Source organism: Hyla sarda, chromosome 1, assembly GCF_029499605.1.
Source record: "Hyla sarda isolate aHylSar1 chromosome 1, aHylSar1.hap1, whole genome shotgun sequence".
NCBI classification, from domain to species: domain Eukaryota; kingdom Metazoa; phylum Chordata; class Amphibia; order Anura; family Hylidae; genus Hyla; species Hyla sarda.
In genome coordinates this window covers 569,967,241-569,990,939 of record NC_079189.1, presented here as the reverse complement: position 1 = coordinate 569,990,939, position 23,699 = coordinate 569,967,241, and the positions used below count along the sequence as shown (strand labels likewise).

The window sequence follows — 23,699 nt, the reverse complement described above, 5'->3', positions numbered from 1 at the left end:
AATTATGTTTATTCTTTGTCTAGGGGTGGTGGAGGGATTTAGGTGGAATAGGGGCAGAAGTGTGACCAGTGGCAGAGCATCGCAGGGTGCCCTTGCTTTTTTTTGGTCAGGGGGCCTTAAGTGTTGTCAGTTCACCCCTGGTAGAACCTGCTACACAGACTCTCACAGACCCTACGAATTCTGTAGTGTGAATGGGCCATTAGTGTATGCTTTGAACACATGGCTAAATTTCCAAGAAGAATTTGACAGCAAAATTTCAGCTCAAAAATTCCATTGCAGCAGAGTACCATTGTTTTCAATTGGGGTAAGCTGCACCATGCATATGGGGGAATTTTACATCATAAAAATTCTGATTCCGGTCACCGCAGAAAGAATTGACATGTCACCAGAAATTTTCTGGACAGATATTCTGCAAAAAATCTGCTGGTTACTTAATCCCCTTAAATGCCACAATCCATAGCAATCCTGGCACTTGAAAGGATAAATGACAGGTGCCGTTTCTGTCTGGCTCCCGATTGGCACCCCTTGGAATGCGATTGCAGGGTGCCAATCGGGTACTATGGCAGCTAAACTTAGCCTCAGGCAGTTAGTGATCTAACTGATTTAATTATATGCAATAGTTTAAAGCAAATAGAAAGTGTAAAAAAAAATTGCTTTTAAAAATATAAAAAGGCCACTATTATGATTGAAATCACCCTCCTTTTTCAGTTTTTACTAATTTAAAAATGTAAACAAAAGAAAAAAAGTGTATTTGGTATAACCATGTGCAGACATTTCTGAACTATTAAAATATAATGTTACTGATCCATCATAGTGAACAATATAAATGGGGAGAAAAAAAAACCCAAAAACTAAATGGCAGAATTGCTGATTTTTATATACCGTATATATTTTATATTGTACGTATTTTTTTATTTTTTTTTGTAGAATAAGACAAAAGGTACAGAAATTTGGTACCTCTGTTATTGTATGTACTGACCCACAGAATAGATAACGTTTCTGTAAAGTGCACTGCATATAAAATGTAAAGCCCCTTCCCCCAAATAATTATCAAAATTGTGTTATTGATTCAATTTCATCCCAAAAATTTTCGGTTTCCCTGCATATTTTATGGTTTAATGAAAGGTGTTATCACAAATTAAAATTGGTCCTTCAAAAAAAAAAAAAAAAAGTCCTTGTGTAACCCTGTGGATGGACAAATAAATACTCTTATAGAATGACTCTTAAAAGGCGAGGCGGAAGAAAGGAAAGAGGCAAAAAATGAAATTTGGCCAGTAGTTAAAGGGTGTTGTGACTCTTGAATGTGGTGCTTTCCTCACCCGGCACAAGTCACCTTTAGAATATATGAAGCAGTTCCTGGTTATAGAGATATTTTCTTGTGTAGCTTCCTCATACTTTACATGCCATATCTTGACATTTCACCCTTCCTTACATTGTGTTCACACAGCTTAATTTTAATTTTTTTTCTGGGCGGACAATCCAACTGCGGCAGGTCTGCTCGGAAATGCACCACCTCCATAGACGGCAATACATTTCCAAACGGATTCCACAGAAAAAAATTAAAGGGGTACTCCGCCCCTAGACATCTTATCCCCTATCCAAAGGATAGGGGATAAGATGTCAGCTCATGCAGCAGCCAGCATTGATTTAGAATGCTGGGTGCGGACGGCGAGGGTTGTCACGTCATGGCCACGCCCCTTGTGACGTCATGGCATGCCCCCTCAATGCAAGTCTATGGGAGGGGGTGTGGCGGACGCCACGCCCCCTCCCATAGATTTGCATTGAGGGAGCATGGGATGATGTCACAAGGGGCGTGGCTGTGATGTCACAACCCTCACCGCCAGTTCCAAGCGTTAGGAACAAAATGTTCTGAACGCTGGGGCAGTGGAGTACCCCTTTTAACATGTCAATTTTGTCTGCAGAGGCCAGAATTTGTCGAGTGCACATTGCAGCAGAATCACGTTTAAAACAAAGGGGACTGTGCTGCAATGGAATTTCCTAACAGAATTTTTCAGCCTGATTATGCTTGGAAATTCCACCATGTGGACATGGCCTTAAAAGTGTACAGATGACGTTTCCGGATTAGCACCCCTGTGTGTGTGCGCATGAGGAACAGCACTATTTCTGGCCATTATATCACTTGTATATGGTATTTCTGATTAGATATCTGCTCTGCAGGCTTCATCTATATTCTGCAATTCTCCAGGAGCTGGTGTGGGGAGCTACCCCCCCCCCCCCCTTCATAGACTTGTATTGCTTGATTTTTAGAGATTTAAAGGGGTGGAAAACTTTTTTTTTTTTATCAACTGGTGCCAAATTCATTTGGGGTTGAGCACCTCCAGCCATTTGAGACCACGTCTTTGTTATTGTTTAAATTTTATACTTGGAGGTGTGTAAACTCCATATGTAATGCGCCTTGAACATCTTCCAGGCAGCATTAAGGAGCACCTGTGAGGCCATGCAACTATATCAAGCCAACTTAGATGGGGCTTGTAGTTTATGCTAGGAGTCGGCCTAATGCTGCTGTAATTGCCCAATGGCCCCTGGTTTTGCTTATCACGCACAGGTAGGTTTAGTGTTAGGTCCCGCACCACTTGGCGTTGGTGTGCGGGCTCTGGTATGTCCTTCATATAAGGATATACTGGTGAATGTCTCAATTTTAACATCAGTATTGAGGGATAGCCAATGTCATTGTATACATCTACCACAGTCGTATTCCTGTATTGTATTAATCCTGAGGATGGCACAGATTTTATTGTACTTGTCCCGTTGGGAGACCCTGTCTGTCAACGTGTACATTTAGGGTTTTTGTTTAAACTGTTTATTTTTCAAGTTTTTTGCCTACAACAGTACAAAAGAAAGCTCATCGGAATGGTCAGACAAAAAAACGAAATTGTACACAGGCATTATACGTAGCAAACAACAGTCAGCAAAAGGAGTCTCCGCCATACTCAGTCAATGTCGTGAAGAAGGCCTAACAGAATAAGGGCAACCAGAGGGGTCACCTGCAATAAGCCTTGGAAATCGGAGAAAGAACTATATAACTCAGCTATCAGTAAATTCAAGAAGAGAAAAAAATGCATCTCAGGGGACTAAGAAACCACATAGTAAAGCTATCACGACGTGCACAATAAAAATAGTGAAAAACATAAAAAAGAAGAGAGGCAGGCAGCAACAGACAAGCCAACGAAGACCAAGAAGAGAGGAAAGAGACAAACAACACGGAACAAAAAAATACAACACATTAGAAAAAGAAAGCTACCTTGTCCCACCAGCAACAGCCGAACCACACTATGGCTATCACCAGGAAATTTGGCAGGGGTCCTGATAGGAATCCCACAAAGACTGTGTAAAAATGATTGACCTGGTTATCAGCACACACTGAAAAGTATTTATGTGACTGGATGACTGTGGGAATATCTGATGGTTTAGACCAGGACGCTTCAAGGCATTTAGCCTCAGTTAGACAATATAAGGCCAACCGGGAAGGAACCTTACCAAGCGTAGGAGGAATAACATTGGGGAGACGCACCAAAGGATCCAACTAACACCATTCCAATAACTTAATGTATACGCCAATAGGGTTTAATGCACACATATTCAGCATAAATGTGCTGTAAAGTGTTCTGTACTTCAGACTGGCCTGAAGGTTCACCTTCCAACAAGACAATGACCCTAAGTACACAGCCAAGACAACACAGGAGCGGCTTAGGGACAGCTCTGCCCAGGCAGAGCCCTAAACCCAATGGAACAGGAGAGACCTAAAGATTTGCTTCCATTGATGCTCCTCATCCAACCTAACAGAGCCTGAGAGGATTCACTTTGTCATTATGGGGCATTGAGCACAGAATAATAGGGAAAAACTTTTTCATGTTTTTTTTAATTTTTATTCTTTCATTTTTTTATTTATGCATAAGTCCTCAATATAACAAAATGTGAAAAAGTAAGAGGGTCTGAAAACTTTCAAAATGTATTGAATATTATATTGCTTTGCCAAGAACAAATAAATGATTGTTATTGTAGGTTTGCATAACTGGGGAAGCCATATAAAGTTATTAATACTAATCCCTGGTCTTTCGCATAAACAGTAAACTCTGTGTCCAGAAACAGAGGGCCATATAGGATCAGCAGAATGTACAATTATAAAGACTTAACAAAGCCGTATCATTCCAGAAAAAACAATGAAACATAAGATGTCCCATATATACAAAGAGCCAATGGCCATGATTTACTGAGTATTGTGTAATTTTCTTTGTGGGTTTTAATTCCCCAAAAAACATTTTCACGGTATTTACTAATGTTTCCCTACATTTTGCACATGCTCTGATCTGTGGTCCTCAGCTCAAATCCACTACATTTTACTGTGGAAACCTTCATAAATGTAAATCATTCCTGACAGACCTAGAAGCTAGAATCTTTTATATTGGAGCAGTATAATAGTAGTTATACTCTTGTACATATGAGGCAGTTTTATAGTAGTTATATTCTTGTACACAGGAGGAGTATTATAGTAGTAATATTCTTGTACATTGAGGAAGTTTTATATTAGTTATATTCTTGTACATAGGGGCAGTATTATAGTAGATATATTCTTGTACATAGGAGCAGTATTATAGTAGTTATATTCTTGTATATAGGAGGCAGTATTATAGTAGTTATATTCTTGCATATAGGAGCAGTATTATAGTAGTTATATTCTTGTATATAGGAGCAGTATTATAGTAGTTATATTCTTGTACATAGAGGTAGTATTATAGTAGTTATATTCTTGTACATAGGGGCAGTATTATAGTAGTTATACTCTTGTACATATGAGGCAGTTTTATATTAGTTATATTCTTGTACACAGGAGGAGTATTATAGTAGTAATATTCTTGTACATATGAGGCAGTTTTATATTAGTTATATTCTTGTACATAGGGGCAGTATTATAGTAGATAGATATATTCTTGTACATATGAGTCAGTTTTATATTAGTTATATTCTTGTACATAGGAGCAGTATTATAGTAGTTATATTCTTGTATATAGGAGGCAGTATTATAGTAGTTATATTCTTGCATATAGGAGCAGTATTATTGTAGTTATATTCTTGTATATAAGAGCAGTATTATAGTAGTTATATTCTTGTATATAAGAGCAGTATTATAGTAGTTATATTCTTGTACATAGGGAACAGTATTATAGTAGTTATATTCTTGTATATAGGAGCAGTATTATAGTAGTTATATTCTTGCATTTAGGAGCAGTATTATAGTAGTAATATTCTTGTGCATAGGAGCAGTATTATAGTAGTTATATTCTTGTATATAGGAGCAGTATTATAGTAGTTATATTCTTGTATATAGGAGCAGTATTATAGTAGTTATATTCTTGTATATATGGGGCAGTATTATAGTAGTTATATTCTTGTATATAGGGGGCAGTATTATAGTTATATATCGCGTGGGGTCCGAGCTCTGGGGCCCCGGCACTATGCTGGAAAGGGGGCGTTCTGTCCCTGCATGACGGGGCGGCCAATATGTCCCCCTCCATGTACCCCATAGAGATACGTCTGCCGCGGCTTTCTGCTGGGGACAAAACTTCACTTCCTGCAGACTGACGCGGCCCCGTCCAGGAGATCCTGGGGGGCCCCAGCGCTCAGAATCTTTAACTTATCCCCTATCCTTTGGATAAGGGATAAATTATTTTGCGCTGGAATACTCCTTTAAGTATCACGGCACCATGACATACATTTACGTCAATTGTCGTTAAGGGGTCAAAGAATTTATTTTATTTTTTTTAAATCAACTGGTGCCAAAACATTAAACAGATTTGTAAATTCAAGAAAATAAGTATGCAGCTCACAACCAAGAATCCAAGGTATAAGTGGTTAAAAGATTGGTCCCCACCGACCAAATAAAACACTTGTAAAATTATATTAGCCACACCTCAAGGATCTCATCATCACTGATGGCACACAATAATAATTGGAGACGTTTTCATAAAAAGTACAACATTTATTAGACAATTATTAGACCATGAGTTTTAAATATACCGTACATGACAAAAGCAAATAAATTAAAAGAATATGACACTAATCAGATAAACATTTAACCATTGGGCCCTAATGGGGAAAAATGGAACACTGCTTGTAATTATGGAAGCACTTGGTGTTATTGCTGATAAAGAATTCTGATAGTCCGGCAACTAAAGAGGTTTCATCATATGTAGGATGATGCACAATGAAATGGATGTTGCACAGTTACTGGAATAGTTGTTTGAACAATCTATGGAATGGTTGAGTTCACACCTGTAATATTGTGTGATATTAGAATTATGTATCTCATCCGATCTCCGGCCGCTGGTCTTGTACTGCGACGGACTGAAAATGGGGTCCTGCGGCTGTTTGCGGTTAGACAGGTACTGGAGTCCTCCAGATAGCTGAGATTGCAGGCTCTGTGTGTTCTGTGCGGGAGTAGATGCTCACAAGATGACACTGGGATCGGACTCCGGCAAGAGACCCCAGGCAAGCGAGACCCGTGACTCCGCCATGTGATGCTTTTAATTCAGCGTTCTTAGTCACAGGCAGAAGGTCTCTCTTGGATCAGACAAGCTGCGTACCCAACATGTGGAGTGGAGAAACAGGTGAGGTAGGTGAATCTATTCGGTGGAAGCTGGCTTGAATAATGGTATAAGCGGTTAGCAGTGCATCTTTCTTAGTGCTTAATTCAGATAAAGAAGGCTCTAGATGCGTTTCAGGGTGCTTGATTCGACCCCTTCTTCAGTAGACAAGTTGTATAGAAGACAGCAAGAAAGTCTAATTTATATACAGTGAACCCCCCCCCCCCAACCTACGATGGCCCCGACATACGATCATTTCAACATACGATGGCCTCTCAGAGATAGGCCTCTTCGGGATCCCCTGCATCGTCTGTGCTCTCCATCGTCGTCATCACGTCGCTGCACACGCCGTCACGGCGGCGACGCCGGAGCGAGGATGTCGGGGAAGCAGAGGCCTTGCCGGAGCGCCGGGGACACACCGGGGACACAGCAGCGACAGCGATGGAGGACGACATCCAGGGCAGCGGTGACTGTTTGGAGCGGCGGGGACACGTGAGTATAACCTCCAATACCAGTGGTCTTCAATCCGCGGACCTCCAGATGTTGCAAAACTACAACTTCCAGCATGCCCAGACAGCCGTTGGCTGTCCGGGCATGCTGGGTGTTGTAGTTTTGCAACATCTGGAGGTCCGCAGGTTGTAGACCACTGTCCTATTCTTTACATTGCACGGATCCCTCAACATACGATGGTTTCAACAAACGATGGTCCATTTGGTCCATTACCATCGTATGTTGAGGGACCACTGTAGTTCGTTCACATTTGATTCTCATTAGAAGTAGACTGCATGTAATCTATGGAATGGACTCAAAGAAAATGGATTTTCTAATATGCAAAGTAACAAGTAAAACCAGGATTTTTGAAAGATATGCTTAGATGACATATGTCAATAAGATAAATCAAATTGATGTTCTATTTCTTTGAGTGCACATGTGCGTTATTTGACATAAGGACAAACTACTTAAACATCTTGTATAAATCACGACAGACCTAATGCATTCTGTCATTGTTCACACCAATATATTACAGACACTAATATACTAATAAATAATATCACACAATATTACAGGTGTGAACTCAACCATTCCATAGATTGTTCAAACAACTATTCCAGTAACTGTGCAACATCCATTTCATTGTGCATCATCCTACATATGATGAAACCTCTTTAGTTGCCGGACTATCAGAATTCTGTATTAGCAATAACACCAAGTGCTTCCATAATTACAAGCAGTGTTCCATTTTTCCCATTAGGACCCAATGGTTAAATGTTTATCTGATTAGTGTCATATTCTTTTAATTTATTTGCTTTTGTCATGTACGGTATATTTAAAACTCATGGTCTAATAATTGCCTAATAAATGTTGTACTTTTTATGAAAATGTCTCCAATTACTAGTGTGTACCATCAGCGATGGTGAGATCCTTGAGGTGTGGTAAAAATAATATTACAAGATTTGTAAATTACTTCAATTTTAAAATCTTAATCCTTCCAGTACTTATCAGCTGCTGTATGCTCCACAGGAAGTTCTTATCTTTTTGGATTTCCTTTCTGTCTGACCACAGTGCTCTCTGCTGACACCTCTGTCCATGTCCGGAACTGTCCGGAGCAGGATAGGTTTGCTTTGAGGATTTGTTCCTACTCTTGACAGTTCCTGAGACAGACAGAGGTGTCAGCAGAGAGCACCATGGTCAGACAGAAAAGAAATTCAAAAAGAAAACAACTTCCTCTGTAGCATACAGCAGCTGATAAGTACTGGAAAGATTAAGATTTACAAATCAGTTTAAACGTTCTGGCACCAGTTGATTTAAAAAAAAAAAAATTCATCGGAGTACCCCTTTAACCCCTTAAGAATGCATGGATTTTTTTTATTTTTGCACTTTTTCCTCCTCTCCTTCTAAAAAATTATAAAGCTTTCAATTTTCCACCTCAGACCCATGTAAGGGCTTGTTTTTTGTGCCACCGACTGTACTTTGTAAGGAAATCACTCATTTTACCACAAAATCTACGCTGAAACAAAAAAAAATGATTTGTGGGGCAAAAAAAAAAAAAAAAACATTTTGCAATTTTGGGGGTTTCCTCTTCTACGCAGTTAACTTTTTGGTAAAAATTACACATTATCTAAATTTTGTAGGTTCATACGATTAAAACAATACCCAATTTGTATAAGTTTTGTTTTATTTTACTACTTAAAAAAAAATTATAACTTTTTGTACAAAAATGAGCATGCTTAACCTCTTCAGGACACAGGGCGTATGGATACGCCCTGCATTCCGAGTCCTTAAGGACCGAGGGTGCATCCATACGCCCGTGGGAAATCCGGTCCCCACCACTAGCTGGTTGGAGACCGAAATCATTCAGCAGGCACCCCAGCACATCGCCCAGGGGGGTCCTGAGACCCCCCCCCATGTCAGCGATCGGAGAAAATCGCATGTCAATTCAGACATGCGATTTTCTCCAATTCCGGGCTGATCGGGTTTCTGGTGACCCGATCACCCGGAAAATAGGGCTGATCGGAGTTGTCAGCAACAGCCCCGATCAGCCTAAGGGATAGGAGTGAGGTCACAAAGCTGCGATCTCCTCCTATCCCCTGCCATTAGTCAGAACGGAGTTCTGACCAATGGCAGCGCAGGACAGGGGGTTGCCATGGCAACCCCCCGTTCTGCCCGCCCCTGGATGTCGAGGGGATCTGGGAAGAAGATGGAGGCCGTACCTGCAGGAGAAGATGCCCGGGGACCCGGGATCTTCGCTGGAGCCTGCTGGATTCTGGATCAGGTAGGGAATCGTCGGTGGGGGGGGGGGGGGGATTGAAAGTGAAAGTAAAACGATCTTTACTGTGGCAACCACTAGGAAGGCCAAACTGCAACTCCCAGCATGCCCATACAGCCAAAGGCTGTCTGGGCATGCTGGGAGTTGTAGTTTTGCAACATCTGGAGGGTCACAGTTTGGAGATCATTGTTACAGTGGTGCCCAAATGGTAGCCCTCCAGATGTTGCCAAACTACAACTCTCAGCATGCCTCGACTGCCCAGTTCTGGAACATCTGTCCCTTCAGATTTAGCAATTTTCATGAAGTTTTTGAAAATTGCTGCTCTACTTTGAAGCCCTCTAATTTTTTCAAAAAGCAAAAATATGTCCATTTTATGATGCCAACATAAAGTGGACATATTGTATTTGTGAAGAAAAATTTAATTTATTGTGAATATCCATTTTCCTTACAAGTAGAGAGCTTCAAAGTTCGCAAAAATTTTCATGAAATTTTGGGATTTTTCAGCAAATAAGAATGCAATTAACGGCGAAAAATTTTCCACCAAAATAAAGTAGAATATGTCACGAAAAAACAATCTCCGAATCAGAATATTCGGTAAAAGCGTTTTCGCGTTATTAATTCGTAAAGTGACGGTGGTCAGAATTGCGAAAAAGGGCTCAGTCCTTAAGGTGAAAAAGGGCTGCGTCCTTAAGGGGTTAAAATTGCCCTGTTCTGACCCCTATAACTTTTTTTATTTTTCCGTATATGGGGCTATATGAGGGCTCATTTTTTGTGCCGTAATCTGTAGTTTTTTTTTCTTGGACTTTTTCATTGCTTTTTATATATATTTTTTTTTTATAATATATAAAATCTGACCAAAAATATGCAATTGTGGAATTTGGTATTTTTTTTTTACGTGTATGTTATCGTCTGTGCGGTTTAATGAACATTATATTCTATTAGTTCGGACACTTACGCACGCAGTGACACCACTTGTTTATTTTTGTTTACAATCTTTGATTTAAGAATAGGAAAAGGGGGGGGTGATTAACACTTTTTTTTTTTTTTTTTTAAACATTTTACGCTATTTTTTTTAGTCCCCATAGGGGACTATTACATGCAATCATTAGATTGCCATTGGATAGCATTGATCAGTGTTATCAGTGCTCCAGCCGGCCATGGCTGACTGGAGGCTCGGAGCACCGATCGGACGGCGGGGAGGCAGGTAAGGCACCTCCCGCCATCCTCTCAGCTGATCAGGATGGCGCAATTTCGCTGCGGCAGTCCCGATTAGCCCGCTGACTTAGCCAGGATTAGTTTTCTCCTGTTTTAGACGCCGTGATCAACTTTGATTGTGACATCTAAATGGTTAACGCTGGACACCATTCCAATCGGCGATGTCTGGCATTAGCCCCCGAGCCCTAGTTGCTTATAGCAACCGGGACCCACCATTTATGAAGCGCACTCAGCGTCCATTTTCGTTAAGGGGATTCTCCAATAATGTAAATGGCCTATCCTTAGGTCAGTGTTTTCCAACCAGTGTGTCTCCAGCTGTTGCAAAACTACAACTCCCAGCATGCCCGGACAGCCTTTGGCTGTCCGGGCATGCTGGGATTTGTAGTTTTGCAACTGCCAGCATGTGTCTGATGAACTTGTTCATTACACAATGTTAAAAATGTTATTGCTTAAAAATTCAATGACCCCTTTATGCTAGAAAATAAGTTAAATGTCAATATCAATCACCAGGGGTTGGTACCTAAAGGCCATAAACATTACCCATAAATGTCCATTTAAAAAAAAATAAAAAATAAAAAAAATAAAAAAAAAATACACAATACACCTGGTTGTGTTTCCTTCAGCTTTGCCCCAATTTCATAAAACAAGAATCACCGGTTTTGTCCTACAGCCCGGCTGCCACACGAGTGGTGGAAAGAGGAAGCTGAGATATATGTCACGTTGGACGTTTCGTCATTTTCTGCATTAGTCAATACAGTTATGGCTTCATAAAAAGGAAAAAATAAAAATAAAAAAAAGTTAGAATGTCCAGCAGGGTTTGTTATTAGACCCAGGGCTTGGCAAATTTGTAATGAATCTAGGAGCCAGCTAAAAAAGTTAGTAAACAAGATGGCGCATGTCACGTGATGTCATAGTCACTAGTGTCCCTTCACCTTTCTCTGTCGCAGTCATTACTGCCCCCTCATCTCTTCCAGGTGTCACAGTCATTACTGTCCCCTCATCTCTTCCAGGTGTCACAGTCATTACTGTCCCCTCATCTCCTCCAGGTGTCACAGTCATTAGTGTCCCCTCATCTCCTCCAGATGTCACAGTCATTAGTGTCCCCCTATTTCTCCCTTGTGTCACAGTCATTAGTGTCCCCTCATCTGTCACGATCATTAGTTTCCCCTTTACTCCCCTCATGTGTCATGATCATTAAAGGGGTATTCCAGGATTTATTTTTATTTGACTATGCTACAGGAGCTGTAAAGTTAGTGCAGTTCATAATATAGTGTCTGTACCTGTGTGTGACGGTTTTCTCCCAATTCTTATGTGATTTTCACCCCAATATTTATTTTTATCAGCATACAAAATGACTGCTGTCTCAGATTTTTCCCAGGTTGCAATGCGGTCGAGACCTGACTCACTAGTCAGCTGATGACAGGGAGCCGGTCTGCTTCAATGGGTGGAGGGATCAATCTGCAACTAATGCAACAGCTGGAGGCACCCTGATTGAAAACCACAGGTCTTTTGAATGGATGCAGCTCACTTATGTTTCAATGGGTGGGGTGGCTGATGAGTAGGAGGGAAGAAAATGAAATTGTGGGATTTGTAGTCAAAAAAAGAAAAGTCAAACAGGAAATACCAGTTCACAAAAAGCTAGTCTCAGCATTATGATAATCTCACAGCATAGCCATTTAGCCCCAAGACAAGTGCAGATTCTTCCTAAGCATGTCCATTACTGCCTGCCAGGTACTTACTAAAATCACCTTATGGTGGATAACCCCTTTAATGCCCCCCCCATCTCATCTTCCCCTGTACCACAGTCATTAGTGTCCCCTCATCTCTTCCAGGTGTCACAGTCATTAGTGTCCCCTCATCTGTCACGATCATTAGTTTCCCCTTTATCTCCCCTCATGTGTCATGATCATTAGTGCCCCCTCCTCTTCCCCTGTACCTGTATCTCATTCATTAGTGTCCTCTTATCTCCCCCTGTGCCACAGTCATTAGTGTTCCCTCATATCTCCTTGTGTGTCACAATCATTTGTGTCTCCATATTATATATATATATAAAAAAAAAAATCCTTGCCTCCGTTCCCACTCTGATCGTTCATTTTTCCTCAGATCAGAGCTCTGGTATTACATGAGCAGCGGATGTCAGGTGACCGCCACCGCCAATCAACACCCTTGGTGTACACGCTCTTCAAAGTGTGACCACCGCGGCTGCATTGGTCACCTGACATCAGCTGCTCATTTAACACTTTAGCGCTGACTAGAGGCAGGGCGGGGGATCAGCGCAAATATGGCCTTGTCTGCACCTAGTAATCTGCATATATGACACCGTATACCCCAACCTGTGGCTTTCCAGTTGTTGCGAAACTCCATGTACAGCCTTGAATATCAGGACATGATGGGAGTTATAGCTAGACATTGCACCTCCTTTCTTACGTGGCTCATCAGAGGCGTAACTAGTAGCTTCTGTGCCCCAATGCAAAATATGCAGCAGGGCCCCATGTGCCATTTATAATACTGGTCTCTTATGAGGCAGATGTGCTTTGAAGCCCCCTTTAAAGGGTTACTCCGCTCCCCAGCATCCAGAACATTGAGTTCCAAACACTGTGGCGGGCTTCCGTGTTCACACCCGCCCCCTCGTGATGTCACAGCCTGCCCCCTCAATGAAAGTCTATGGGAAGGGGGTGCAACGGCCATCACCCCCCCCCCCTCCCATAGACTTGCATTGAGGGGGTGGGATGTGAAGTCACGAGGGGGCGGGCTTGAACACGGAAGCCCGCCACAGTGTTTGGAACTCAATGTTCTGGATGCTGTGTAGCGGAGTAACCCTTTAAGCACTAGGACCACGGTGTAACTGCTACCTTTGCACCCCCTATAGCTACGTCCCTACGGCTCCGTAATCTACTTACCTCCTCAGTTGCAATTACGAACTATGCATCACCGCAGAGGGTTCGGAATTATTATTTATTTAGATTTTTTAGGAAATGTGATCTCCCAACCAGTCATTAGCACATCAACATATCTTGTCACCCTTACACTTACATGGTGATCTTAGTGAGATATATGGCCCCTAAATGGGCACCGTGTCATGTGGATGCCATTGTGGCATTACCACAGCACAGAGGCGTAACGTGGGGGGTGCAGCCGCAGCGGGTGCAACATCTGGGGGGGGGTGCGCTCGAACTTGCAGCTCTCTGCCCCTGCCTGGCTCACTCACTCACTCTCTCTCTTTGCAGTGCTGGCTGTGCGAATCTGATCCGAGCCGCCGCCCACTGTGGAGGCAGTGGCGGATCCGGGGGGGGGGGGGGGGGGGGAGTCAACGGGGCAATTGCCCCCCCCCCCCCCCGAGATTGTTGCCCCTCTTCCTGAACTATCAGTCAGTGAGAGCCAATCACGGCAGGCCGGCGCGATGACATCACATGATCGTGTCGGCGCCCGGAGATCACGTCCCCGCAGCTCTCACTGACTGCAGGAATGGAGCAGCCGCAGCGTGGGAGAAAGGAGACGGGCGTGAGAAAGGGGAGGGGGGAACAAATTATAAGTGAGAGGGGCAAATGATGAGTAAGGGGCACATGTCAGGGGGGCATTATATGTGGGGGCACATGACAGGACCCCCCCCTGTCATGTGCCCCTCATATATAATACCCCATGTCCTGTGCCCCTCACATATAATGCCCCCCCTGACATGTGCCCTTCACATATAATGCCCCCTGTCCTGCCCCCTCAGGGGACATTATAAGTCAGGGTCACATGTCAGGGGGGCATTATATGTGGGGGCACATGACAGGGGGGCATTATATGTGAGGGGCACATGTCAGGGGGCAATATATGTGGGGGCACATGACAGGGGGCAATATATGTGGGGGCACATGACAGGGGGCAATATATGTGGGGGCACATAACAAGGGCTCCCTGTCATGTGCCCATATAATGCACATATAATGCCCCCCTGACATTTGCCGCTTACTTATAATACCCAAAGTCATGTGCCTTGGATCATCTCCAGGGTTCGGTTCCATTTTGATGTTTAGTTTTTGTTCTTGATATTTTTTGTCGTTTACGATGGTTGTGAGACGACATATAATAGCGCGGCCCATGCCAGGTTACTACATTTGTAGATTTGTATAGACCGGCTGAAAATGAGGAGAATGTGTAATGCATGTTCGCACCCAATAAAGTGTTTGAAAATAATCTTGTATTTAGATGCATTTTACTTTAATGACATCAGTATTTTCATAACAAACAATACATGTGCTTAGGGGGTAAGGGTTTCTTTAACTAATCTAGTGGAAGAGACTCGAGTGCTAAAATCCACGGGTTAGGGGGCGCAAATTACTTGCCTTGCCCCGGGTGCTGACAACCCACGCTACGCCACTGCTACAGCATATTGTACAATTACGGGGGGGATGAAAATTTCCAGCATATACGACGTCGTCTTTCCAATTACCATCCGATTTGTTGCTCCACTGCAAGTCAGGGTCCTGTGACATGGCTGCGGAGCGCAGCCATGTCACAGGACCCTGACTTGCAGAGGAGCAAGTACCGTATTTTTCACTGTATAAGACGCACTTTTTCTTCCCCAAAATTGGGGGGAAAAGTCAGTGCGTCTTATACAGCGAATACACCCCTATCGCGGCGGTCCCTGCGGCCATCAACGGCCGGGACCCGTGGCTAATACAGGACATCACCGATCGCAATGATGCCCTGTATTGACCCTTCAGACACGGCGATCAAAGCTGACTGCCGCGTCTGAAGGGAAAGTGACACTAACCCGGCTGTTCGGGACCGCCACGATTTCACCGCGGCGGTCCCGAACAGCCCGACTGAATAGCCTGGTTAGTGCTTACAGGACTCCGGGAGGGACCTTACCTGCCGCCTCGGTGTCTTCTCCGTTCAGGGATCCCCTGTATGGCCGGCGCTCTCCTTCCTCGTCGTTACGTACGTGCGTCGGCGTGCGTAACGACGGCGACGGAGAGCGAGGATACCCAGCCGGCAGCAGAGACGTTCCGGAGCGCCGGGGACACGGTGACAACGATGGAGCGACATCCAGGGCAGCAATGACGGGTCCGGAGCGGCGGGGGCACCGTGAGTATTACCTCCTATGCAGAGGTCTTCAACCTGCGGACCTCCAGATGTTGCAAAACTACAACTCCCAGCATGCCCAGACAGCCAACGGCTGTCCGGGCATGCTGGGAGTTGTAGTTTTGCAACATCTGGAGGTCCGCAGGTTGAAGACCACTATTGGGTTCAAAATCTAAAATTTTTTAGATTTTGCACCTAAAAATAGGGTCTTTCTTCTACGCCGGTGCGTCCTATAGGGTGAAAAATACGGTAGATGCTGGAGATTTTCATCTCCCATAATTGTACAATATACTGTAGTAATTGCATTATATCACGATGGCATCTGCATCCCCTGGTGCCCATTGGGGGAATTTATCTCCCTATGGTCCTCTACAATACTACGACAGTGTTCTCCAACCCGTGGCTCTCCAGCTGTTGTAAAACTACAACTCCCAGCATACTGTAGCATACAGTAGTTTTGAAACAGCTGTTAAGCCACAGGTTGCACTCTCTGGGTTGTACTTGATGCCCACTGACTTGGTAGAAAGGTAAGGAAAGTTGTGGGCATCAGATGTGTTGCTTTTCTATGGCAGAACTATAACTACACTTAGCAGGGGTATATGTGCAGGTGTAAGTATGGTAAGTGACAGGTTGTCAACACGTGGCCAGATGTCTACCACTAAGAGCCAATGCAAGGTATGACCATCAGCGCTTACTGTCAGGATAGAGAACTACAAAAGTCACTTACCCAGAAGTTTTCCTTAAAGAAGACGCCACTCATTGTGAATACGACAAAAAATAAAAATAAAAATAAAAATGTCAACTGCGGCAAACTGCAGAGAAAAGGAAGTATCTGTTCAATCCAAGTTTACTGTAGACTAGACTGAACACCCAGCCAAGAATAATGTAATATCTAGTTCCTCAAATGTCCTTCCCTCTCTGTGTCATGCCCTGCCCCTGCTAGGTCCAAAAAACTCAAACCAGTTCAAAGTACTGCAAACACTTAGCACAAATAGTGCTAAATATACAGGCAGTCAAGCTGCACAGTGACATCTGCTGGCCGCAGCTCAGATAGCAGCACGTGAGATAATGTGTTTCCATTACATCCCTTCAGCAGCACAAATAAGGGTGTTTTTTCAAAGAGAAGGAGAAAGCATTGACCGCTCACCCAGAAATCACACACCTTCTGTGCGCGGATCCACCAGTCCCGCCTCCGGCTTCAAATAGCAGACAAAACGAAATTATTGTCCAGCACCAGGATGTGGATAAAAACGGGTTTCTTTATTCAATGAAGACAGCAACATACATGAAATCTGACGCGTTTCACGCTTTCGCGCTTAGTCATAGAGTCAGTGTTTTTTGGTTTTTTTACTATTAGAACAATATGCCTGATTTAAATAATCTGCAATAAACCAATAAGCAATTGACCATTTACTAAAGCCTATAAGGCTGTGTTCAAAGGTTCAGGTTTTTTTTATTGCAATTATGGAATAAAAATTCAGGAATGGATAGATCTGAAAAGAGGAATCTATCCTTTAGGAGTGTCCTTGTTCATTATCTATTTTTAGCTGTGAATTCACTAATTGCTATTGTGGTGGCCCAGTACAGGAGTTGCAGCGCTGTACCCTTGCTGCCCTGTCAGGCAGACTCCATTCAGTGACCCCTGCTTCCCCCCTGTGCCTATGTTCCATATCTAATGTTAAACACCTATATTAGCTAATGTAAAGTGTGTATAAATTGTCATACACCTTTAAGTAATGTTGCTATGCATTGTAACCAAGAAAGGTACCAGTGACCATGTGACCTACAGGGTGACCTATGGGACCCCTCCAGCGTCTCCCCCATATAAACCCTGGGTTGAGCTAGCTCACCCTCTTTTCCTGCTTAACTGAGTTAAAGAGGTCAAGTCCTGAGAGAGTGTCCGGTGTCCTAAGGAGGCCTGAAGCCTACCACGCAGCCACGAATCCACAAGTCCACTATCCCACAGATGAACGTCAAAACCTGGTAAGCTACAAACTGGGTGAAGTCTGTCTAGTCAGTCCCAGTCAAGTCAGTCAAGATAAGTTTGTGTAAACTGAGTGTGGCCCTAAATCAAATTGCCCAAGTCCCAGCGAGCCCTGAAGTCACTGGTCACCTCCTTGGGCCTAGCCAAGCTGTTAAGACTGTTACAGCTCCGTTGTTTCGTAATTTTGCATCAGTCATTATTTGCCCGTGACTAGCCCAGGATCCAGCTTTGGGTGGTGTGGAGGTAAAACCATGCCCTGGTGTCACTAACACAAGGGGTTAATGCTATCTGCCCCTAGGTAATTCCATCTGCACTCATCACACCCTCACCACAATGAACATAGCCAAAAGCTCCAGTCAAGGTGGAAACCAGGCGTGAATGTAAGCAGCAATAAGATTATAAAGGTAAGAGTATTGTGCTGCCTTGGGACTTGTGGAAAGAAGAAATTTTGGTAACTAACTTTTAACTTTCCCTTCGGCAACACTCAAAATGGATTGATTTATTAGGCAATAAATAAGAACAAAAAGTTTGTGTGTGTGGTAACAGAGTGTGATGAGGGCAGATGGCATTATCCCCTTGTATTCGTGACGCTAGGGCGTGGTTCATCCTCACTACCACCCGAAGGTATAACGCTAGATCCTGGGCTAGGCAGGGGGCAATAATGACTCTCCAACGCCAGGTTAACGGTCTATAAAGTTCAGCCAGGTCCCAACCGAGGTGACCAGTGACTCAGAGACCTTAAGGGCTTGTTGGGACTTGTAGTAGGACTGGACAATGTAATGCAGGCAACACTGAGTTGACAGATGACAGGGACTGACTTGACTGAAGACTGACAAAGCTATGTGTAATGTCCCAGTCTTGGACATGGTCCTGCACTACACTTAGGCCCTGTCAGGTTGAGTCCTCAGTGACCTGGGGGCTCTCCTGTAGTGTCTCCCCTGCTGTTACTTTAATGTTATATATTGTACTATATGTATAGACAGTATAAAGGACCTTTGGAGGACTAATGTAATTGTCTTAAGGACCTGTGAGATGTTACATGTTATGTTTATGTTACCAACAGGGCACCAACTTAACACAGGACCTGCAGCTTGACCTATCGGCTTCTGGCTCAGCCTCCCTTTATAAAGGGGCAGCCATTACAATTCTGTCTCTTTTTTGCTCTTCTACTATGATTGCTTCTAAAGAACAGTGAAGACCAGATGTCTCAGTGCTAGTGTCCAGCTACCTGGAAGGCCTCAAATCTACAGTCACTTCCAGTAAGTCAAGTCTGTCTGCTGTCACAGCCTACAGTCCAGTCAAGCCTAAAATCAATTATCTCAAGTCTATTACAAGTATAATTGGTCCCAGCAAGCTGCTAGGTCCTTCTGTGCTCCTGGTCACCTCTCTGGGATTCTGACCTAGCTGGTGTGAATATACTTTTTATTCACACTTTCACATATTAATTTATTTATATTCACATATCATATACATTCAGTTTCATATTGTTTTTATCATTTAATTTTACACAAGTTAGATATTATTCATTATTATTTAGTGGCATGAATTTAAGGTTTTTACATATTTGTTCATATACTATAGTACATAGATTATTATTTTTATTGGTACTATGTTATATCATTAATTTATTATTTACTTGTTATATCACAAAGATGTGCCTCTATGGGCATGAATTTATTATATAATGTTTTAAAAACATTTTTGCCATACAGGAGATGCATATGTATGCACATTTGGGGTAGTCCCTATAGAATTGCACTAAATTGCTCCATTGTTCTATAGCATTTATATAAATACTGACACTTACTGGGACTGTGGACATGTTTCCCTTAATCAAGATGGCGATTGGCGCAGAGCGCTTATGTGCGCATTTCCATTGTGTGCGCATTAGCCAATGTCACTGTATACATCTACCACAGTAGTGCACCTAAATTTCTGTATTGTATTATTCTAATTGTTACACATCCACACCGTTTATCTGGTGTAGGATTCTATTGTGGCACTTGTAGTCCGCTGCAGGCATCCTCCATTGTATGCATTTTTATGCTGGGGATCGCCCCTAGCAACGGACTACAAGGGCAGGATCTGCTCCCCCAGTATATATGCACAACTGCATTTGGGGTTGAGCACCTCCAGCCATTTGAGACCACGTTTTTTGTTGTTGTTTGTAAATTTATACGTGGAGGTGTGTAAACTCCATATGTTAATGCGCCTTGAACACTTTCCAGGCAGCATTAGGGTTGCACCTGTGAGGCCATGCACCTATATCAGCCAACTTGGGTGGGGCTTGTAGCCTCTCTCCCCCCTTCCATTGTATGTGTGCTCAGTCACGCTGGAGGGAACTGGGAGCAGGCTGCATGTCGACCTAGTGCTGCTGTAATTGCCCACTGGCCCCTGGTTTTTGCTTATTACGCACAGGTAGGTTAGCGTTAGGTCCCGTGCCATCTGAGAAACTTTGGCGTTGGTGTGCGGGCTCTGGTGTGTCCTTTATATAAGGATACACTGGCGAATGTCTCAATTTTAACATCAGTGTTGAGGGATTAGCCAATGTCACTGTATACATCTACCACAGTAGTGCACCTAAATTTCTGTATTGTATTATTCTAATTGTTACACATCCACACCGTTTATCTGGTGTAGGATTCTATTGTGGCACTTGTAGTCCGCTGCAGGCATCCTCCATTGTATGCATTTTTATGCTGGGGATCGCCCCTAGCAACGGACTACAAGGGCAGGATCTGCTCCCCCAGTATATATGCACAACTGCATTTGGGGTTGAGCACCTCCAGCCATTTGAGACCACGTTTTTTGTTGTTGTGTGCGCATTTCCGGCCTCCCGACTCCCGGGCCTGTTACCCTCCCCTCTCGGGTGACGTTGCCTTCAGCAGCAGATCTCGCGAGGGGACAGGAGCAGTTCCGGCAGCTGGGATGAGCCGGATGTCGCACCACAAGCGCCGGAGGATTGGCGCCATCGCGTTTTCTCATCTATTGGTTAGTATACAGATCCCCTATATATATATATATATATATATATATATATATATATATATATAGATAGCTCCGAGTGTCCCCCCTCCTCATCACTCCCAGAGGAAGCGGGGTGAAACGCGTTGGAGTATGAGGTGGGGGAACACCGCAGCAGATCACGCCACAAGTAACACAGTTAAGTATATTGACCGGACTAAGTGCTTACTCAATGCACGTGCCGCTTGATTCGGTTACGATGAACAACTTGCGGTTCGTACCCTGACTTCTGGATTGCATACACATCTGAGTCTGAATAGAGTACGCCGGTCATGTGTAAGGCTCTGTTTCGCAGTTGGAGTCCAGTTTGAGGGTCCTCGGGAACTTCCGCAGCCAGACCTTGTCACCTATCTGGAGACAAGGTGGTCCAGGAAGACTTATATACCAAGAAGACTATGCAGGACAAAAGTCGAGTCATTGGGGAACTGTTGGACTACCTGCTGATGAAAAAGGTACCAACCCGTCTACGCCAAGCTCAGAGTGACTACGAGTTGAGGCGTCTATGGAGACAAAGGAAGCGACTTCGTATACAAGGGACTGTTTACTGAAGTAGGTGATGTCCAGCTCCCTTCCCCAAGCCCGCAGCGCCCGGATATGTAAATACAATTACAAAAGGATGTCTGTCCAGCGCGGATAGATGCAGAACGGTGCTCTTTATTGCCATAAAACTTCAATACATGTAAGACATGGACACTGGTGATGCATTTCGGCCCTGGTGTCGGGCCTTAGCCATACTATGACTATGGCCCGACACCAGGGCCAAAACGCGTCACCAGTGTCCATGTCTTACATGTATTGAAGTTTTATCGCAATAAAGAGCACCGTTCTGCATCTATCCGCGCTGGACATCCTTTTGTAATTGTATTTACAAGGGACTGTTGTACCGAAACTCTTTGAATCCAGTTTCCGGTGAACGACTTAATCAGATCCTGATTCCCCAAAGGGACGTGGCAATGGTCCTCAACGCCTAGCATGATCAGTCAGGACACTTTGGAGTTCACAAGACTGAAGCTTCTGTCAGGCGACAGTTTTACTGGATTGGGATGCGGGGCGACATTATGAAAAGGGTGCAGTGAGTGTGCCACTTGCAATGTCACCAAGAACTGACGCAAGGACGCCAGAGCACCCCTCCATTCCATCCAGAGGGAAAGACCTAATCAGTTGGTTGCGCTAAACCACGTCAACTTGTCTCCTACCGGGGCCAGGTACACTTATGCTCACCATGGTGGATCACTACTCCATGTGGGTTGTCGTCGTGCCAGTTAAACATCTCACAGCCATAACTACGGCACAGATGTTCTACTCCCATTGGGTGCAAATCCTAGGTAGTCCGAAGTCAGTCCTCACTGACTGAGGAACGGCCTTCGAGGCCCAACTCTTCCAGGAGCAGTGGACGACTGCCTATCACCTTCAAAGAAATGGGCTCTGTGAGCGAATTAATCACGTTTTCATTCACATGCTGCAGCCAGTGTCCGTGTCCAGACACGAGGAGTGGCCCCGGTTGTTACTCGAACTGTTAGAAATCTATAACAACACCGTGCACTGTTCCACAGGATACACCCCGTTCTATGTGATTATGGGCCAACACGGCCAGCTGCCAAAGGATCGGACGTTTGGACTTCAAGCTCCATTCAATAACTCTCTGCAAGATTCCATGGAGTTGGTCTCCGACCACCAGAGAAGGATCCAGGAAGCAAAAGATTGTCAACAGAAAGATGGGTGAGGTCCAACAGAGGCAAAAGCAAGACTACAACTGTCATGCCTCTGCCAAAGCTCTCCAGATAGGTGACAAGGTCTGGCTTCGGAAGTTCCCAAGGACCCTCAAACTGGACTCCAACTGCGAAACAGAGCCTTACACATGACCACCGTACTCTATTCAGACTCAGATGTGTATGCGATCCAGAAGTCAGGGTACGAACCACAAGTCGTTCATCGTAACCGAATCAAGCTATGTCACAAAGAAGATCTACCTGTGCATTCAGACCTGCGAGGGAGTATGTGCCCAGAGAGGGAATTCACCCATCCATGAATGCCCCCCATGTTCCTTCCTGGTCGAGCTGCAATCTTCGGTCTCATGCCAACTTGTGGAACGGTACAACCAAATCTAGTCACCCCAGCAGCTCAAGTCTTGTCACCGTTGGCACTAGAATATACTCCAGTCTCCAGACCTTCACTCATGTCTGTACCCACAAGTCCAAGTCCTGCTAGTCCGGAGTTACTACCTACTTCGGCCACTGAAGAGGAAGAGCCTGTTGTAAGTACAGATCTCCTGAAGAAGTTGACGTTCCTGAGTCCCAAGAGATGGTGCTGCATAGATCCCAATGGTCCACGCAAGGCAGTTACCAGCCAGATATAAAGACTAAGCATCTTATACAATGTACCATATACAGTACACATAATGTACACATAAAAAGTACACCTAGTCACATACTGTATCACTCAAAATTACAGTCTACTGCAATGTCAAATGTCTAATGTCCTTGTATTTGTGCACAGGATACTTTACTGGCCAGAAGGTATTCCTGATATTGAGCAACGCACGTAATCAAGTCTACGGTAATTGAAATGTCAAATGTTATCAACATAAAATGTCTAGCATAAAATGAATACAGTGTTCTGGGGAGAAGTGTTTTAAATGCCAAGGGACCCCAATAGCCAAGGCATTGGGCAGAGAGCCTCAGGCAACCCAATCCGCAAATGTCTAGTATAAAGTATTAAGTCTAGTCATGTATAGTATCTTACATGTATAGTCAAAATGTTGTGTTATGTCTAGTCAATTATTATGCATATTCAAGCATCATCAAATGCATAGTTATAGGTCCTTAAGTAAAGTTATCGGTACTAGTCATAGTCCTTATTAATCTTGTTCTCAGTTGAGCATCCAAAATTTGAGCATGTATGGACAATTATACAGGACTTATGTTCTCAGTTTTTCCAAAGTAAAGTACCAGCCTGGAAATGGACATTTGTTTGCAAAAATGCCCCAGGACTGCATCCGGCCCCAAGGCCGCTTCAACATTCAAAAGGGGAGGGG

The 23,699-nt window shown here is 43.8% G+C and overlaps 1 protein-coding gene across 1 annotated transcript in view; it reads right to left on the bottom strand.

The window, feature by feature from the left end:
* The window catches only part of PSTPIP2 (proline-serine-threonine phosphatase interacting protein 2), an 89,076-nt gene extending 72,556 nt beyond the window's left edge, over positions 1-16,520 (bottom strand). The window contains exon 1 of the mRNA XM_056543373.1: positions 16,385-16,520. Coding sequence (XP_056399348.1) covers positions 16,385-16,417 — 33 coding nt within the window. The 5' untranslated portion in view covers positions 16,418-16,520. The remainder of the gene's footprint in view (positions 1-16,384) is intronic.
* Positions 16,521-23,699: the final 7,179 nt, after the last annotated feature.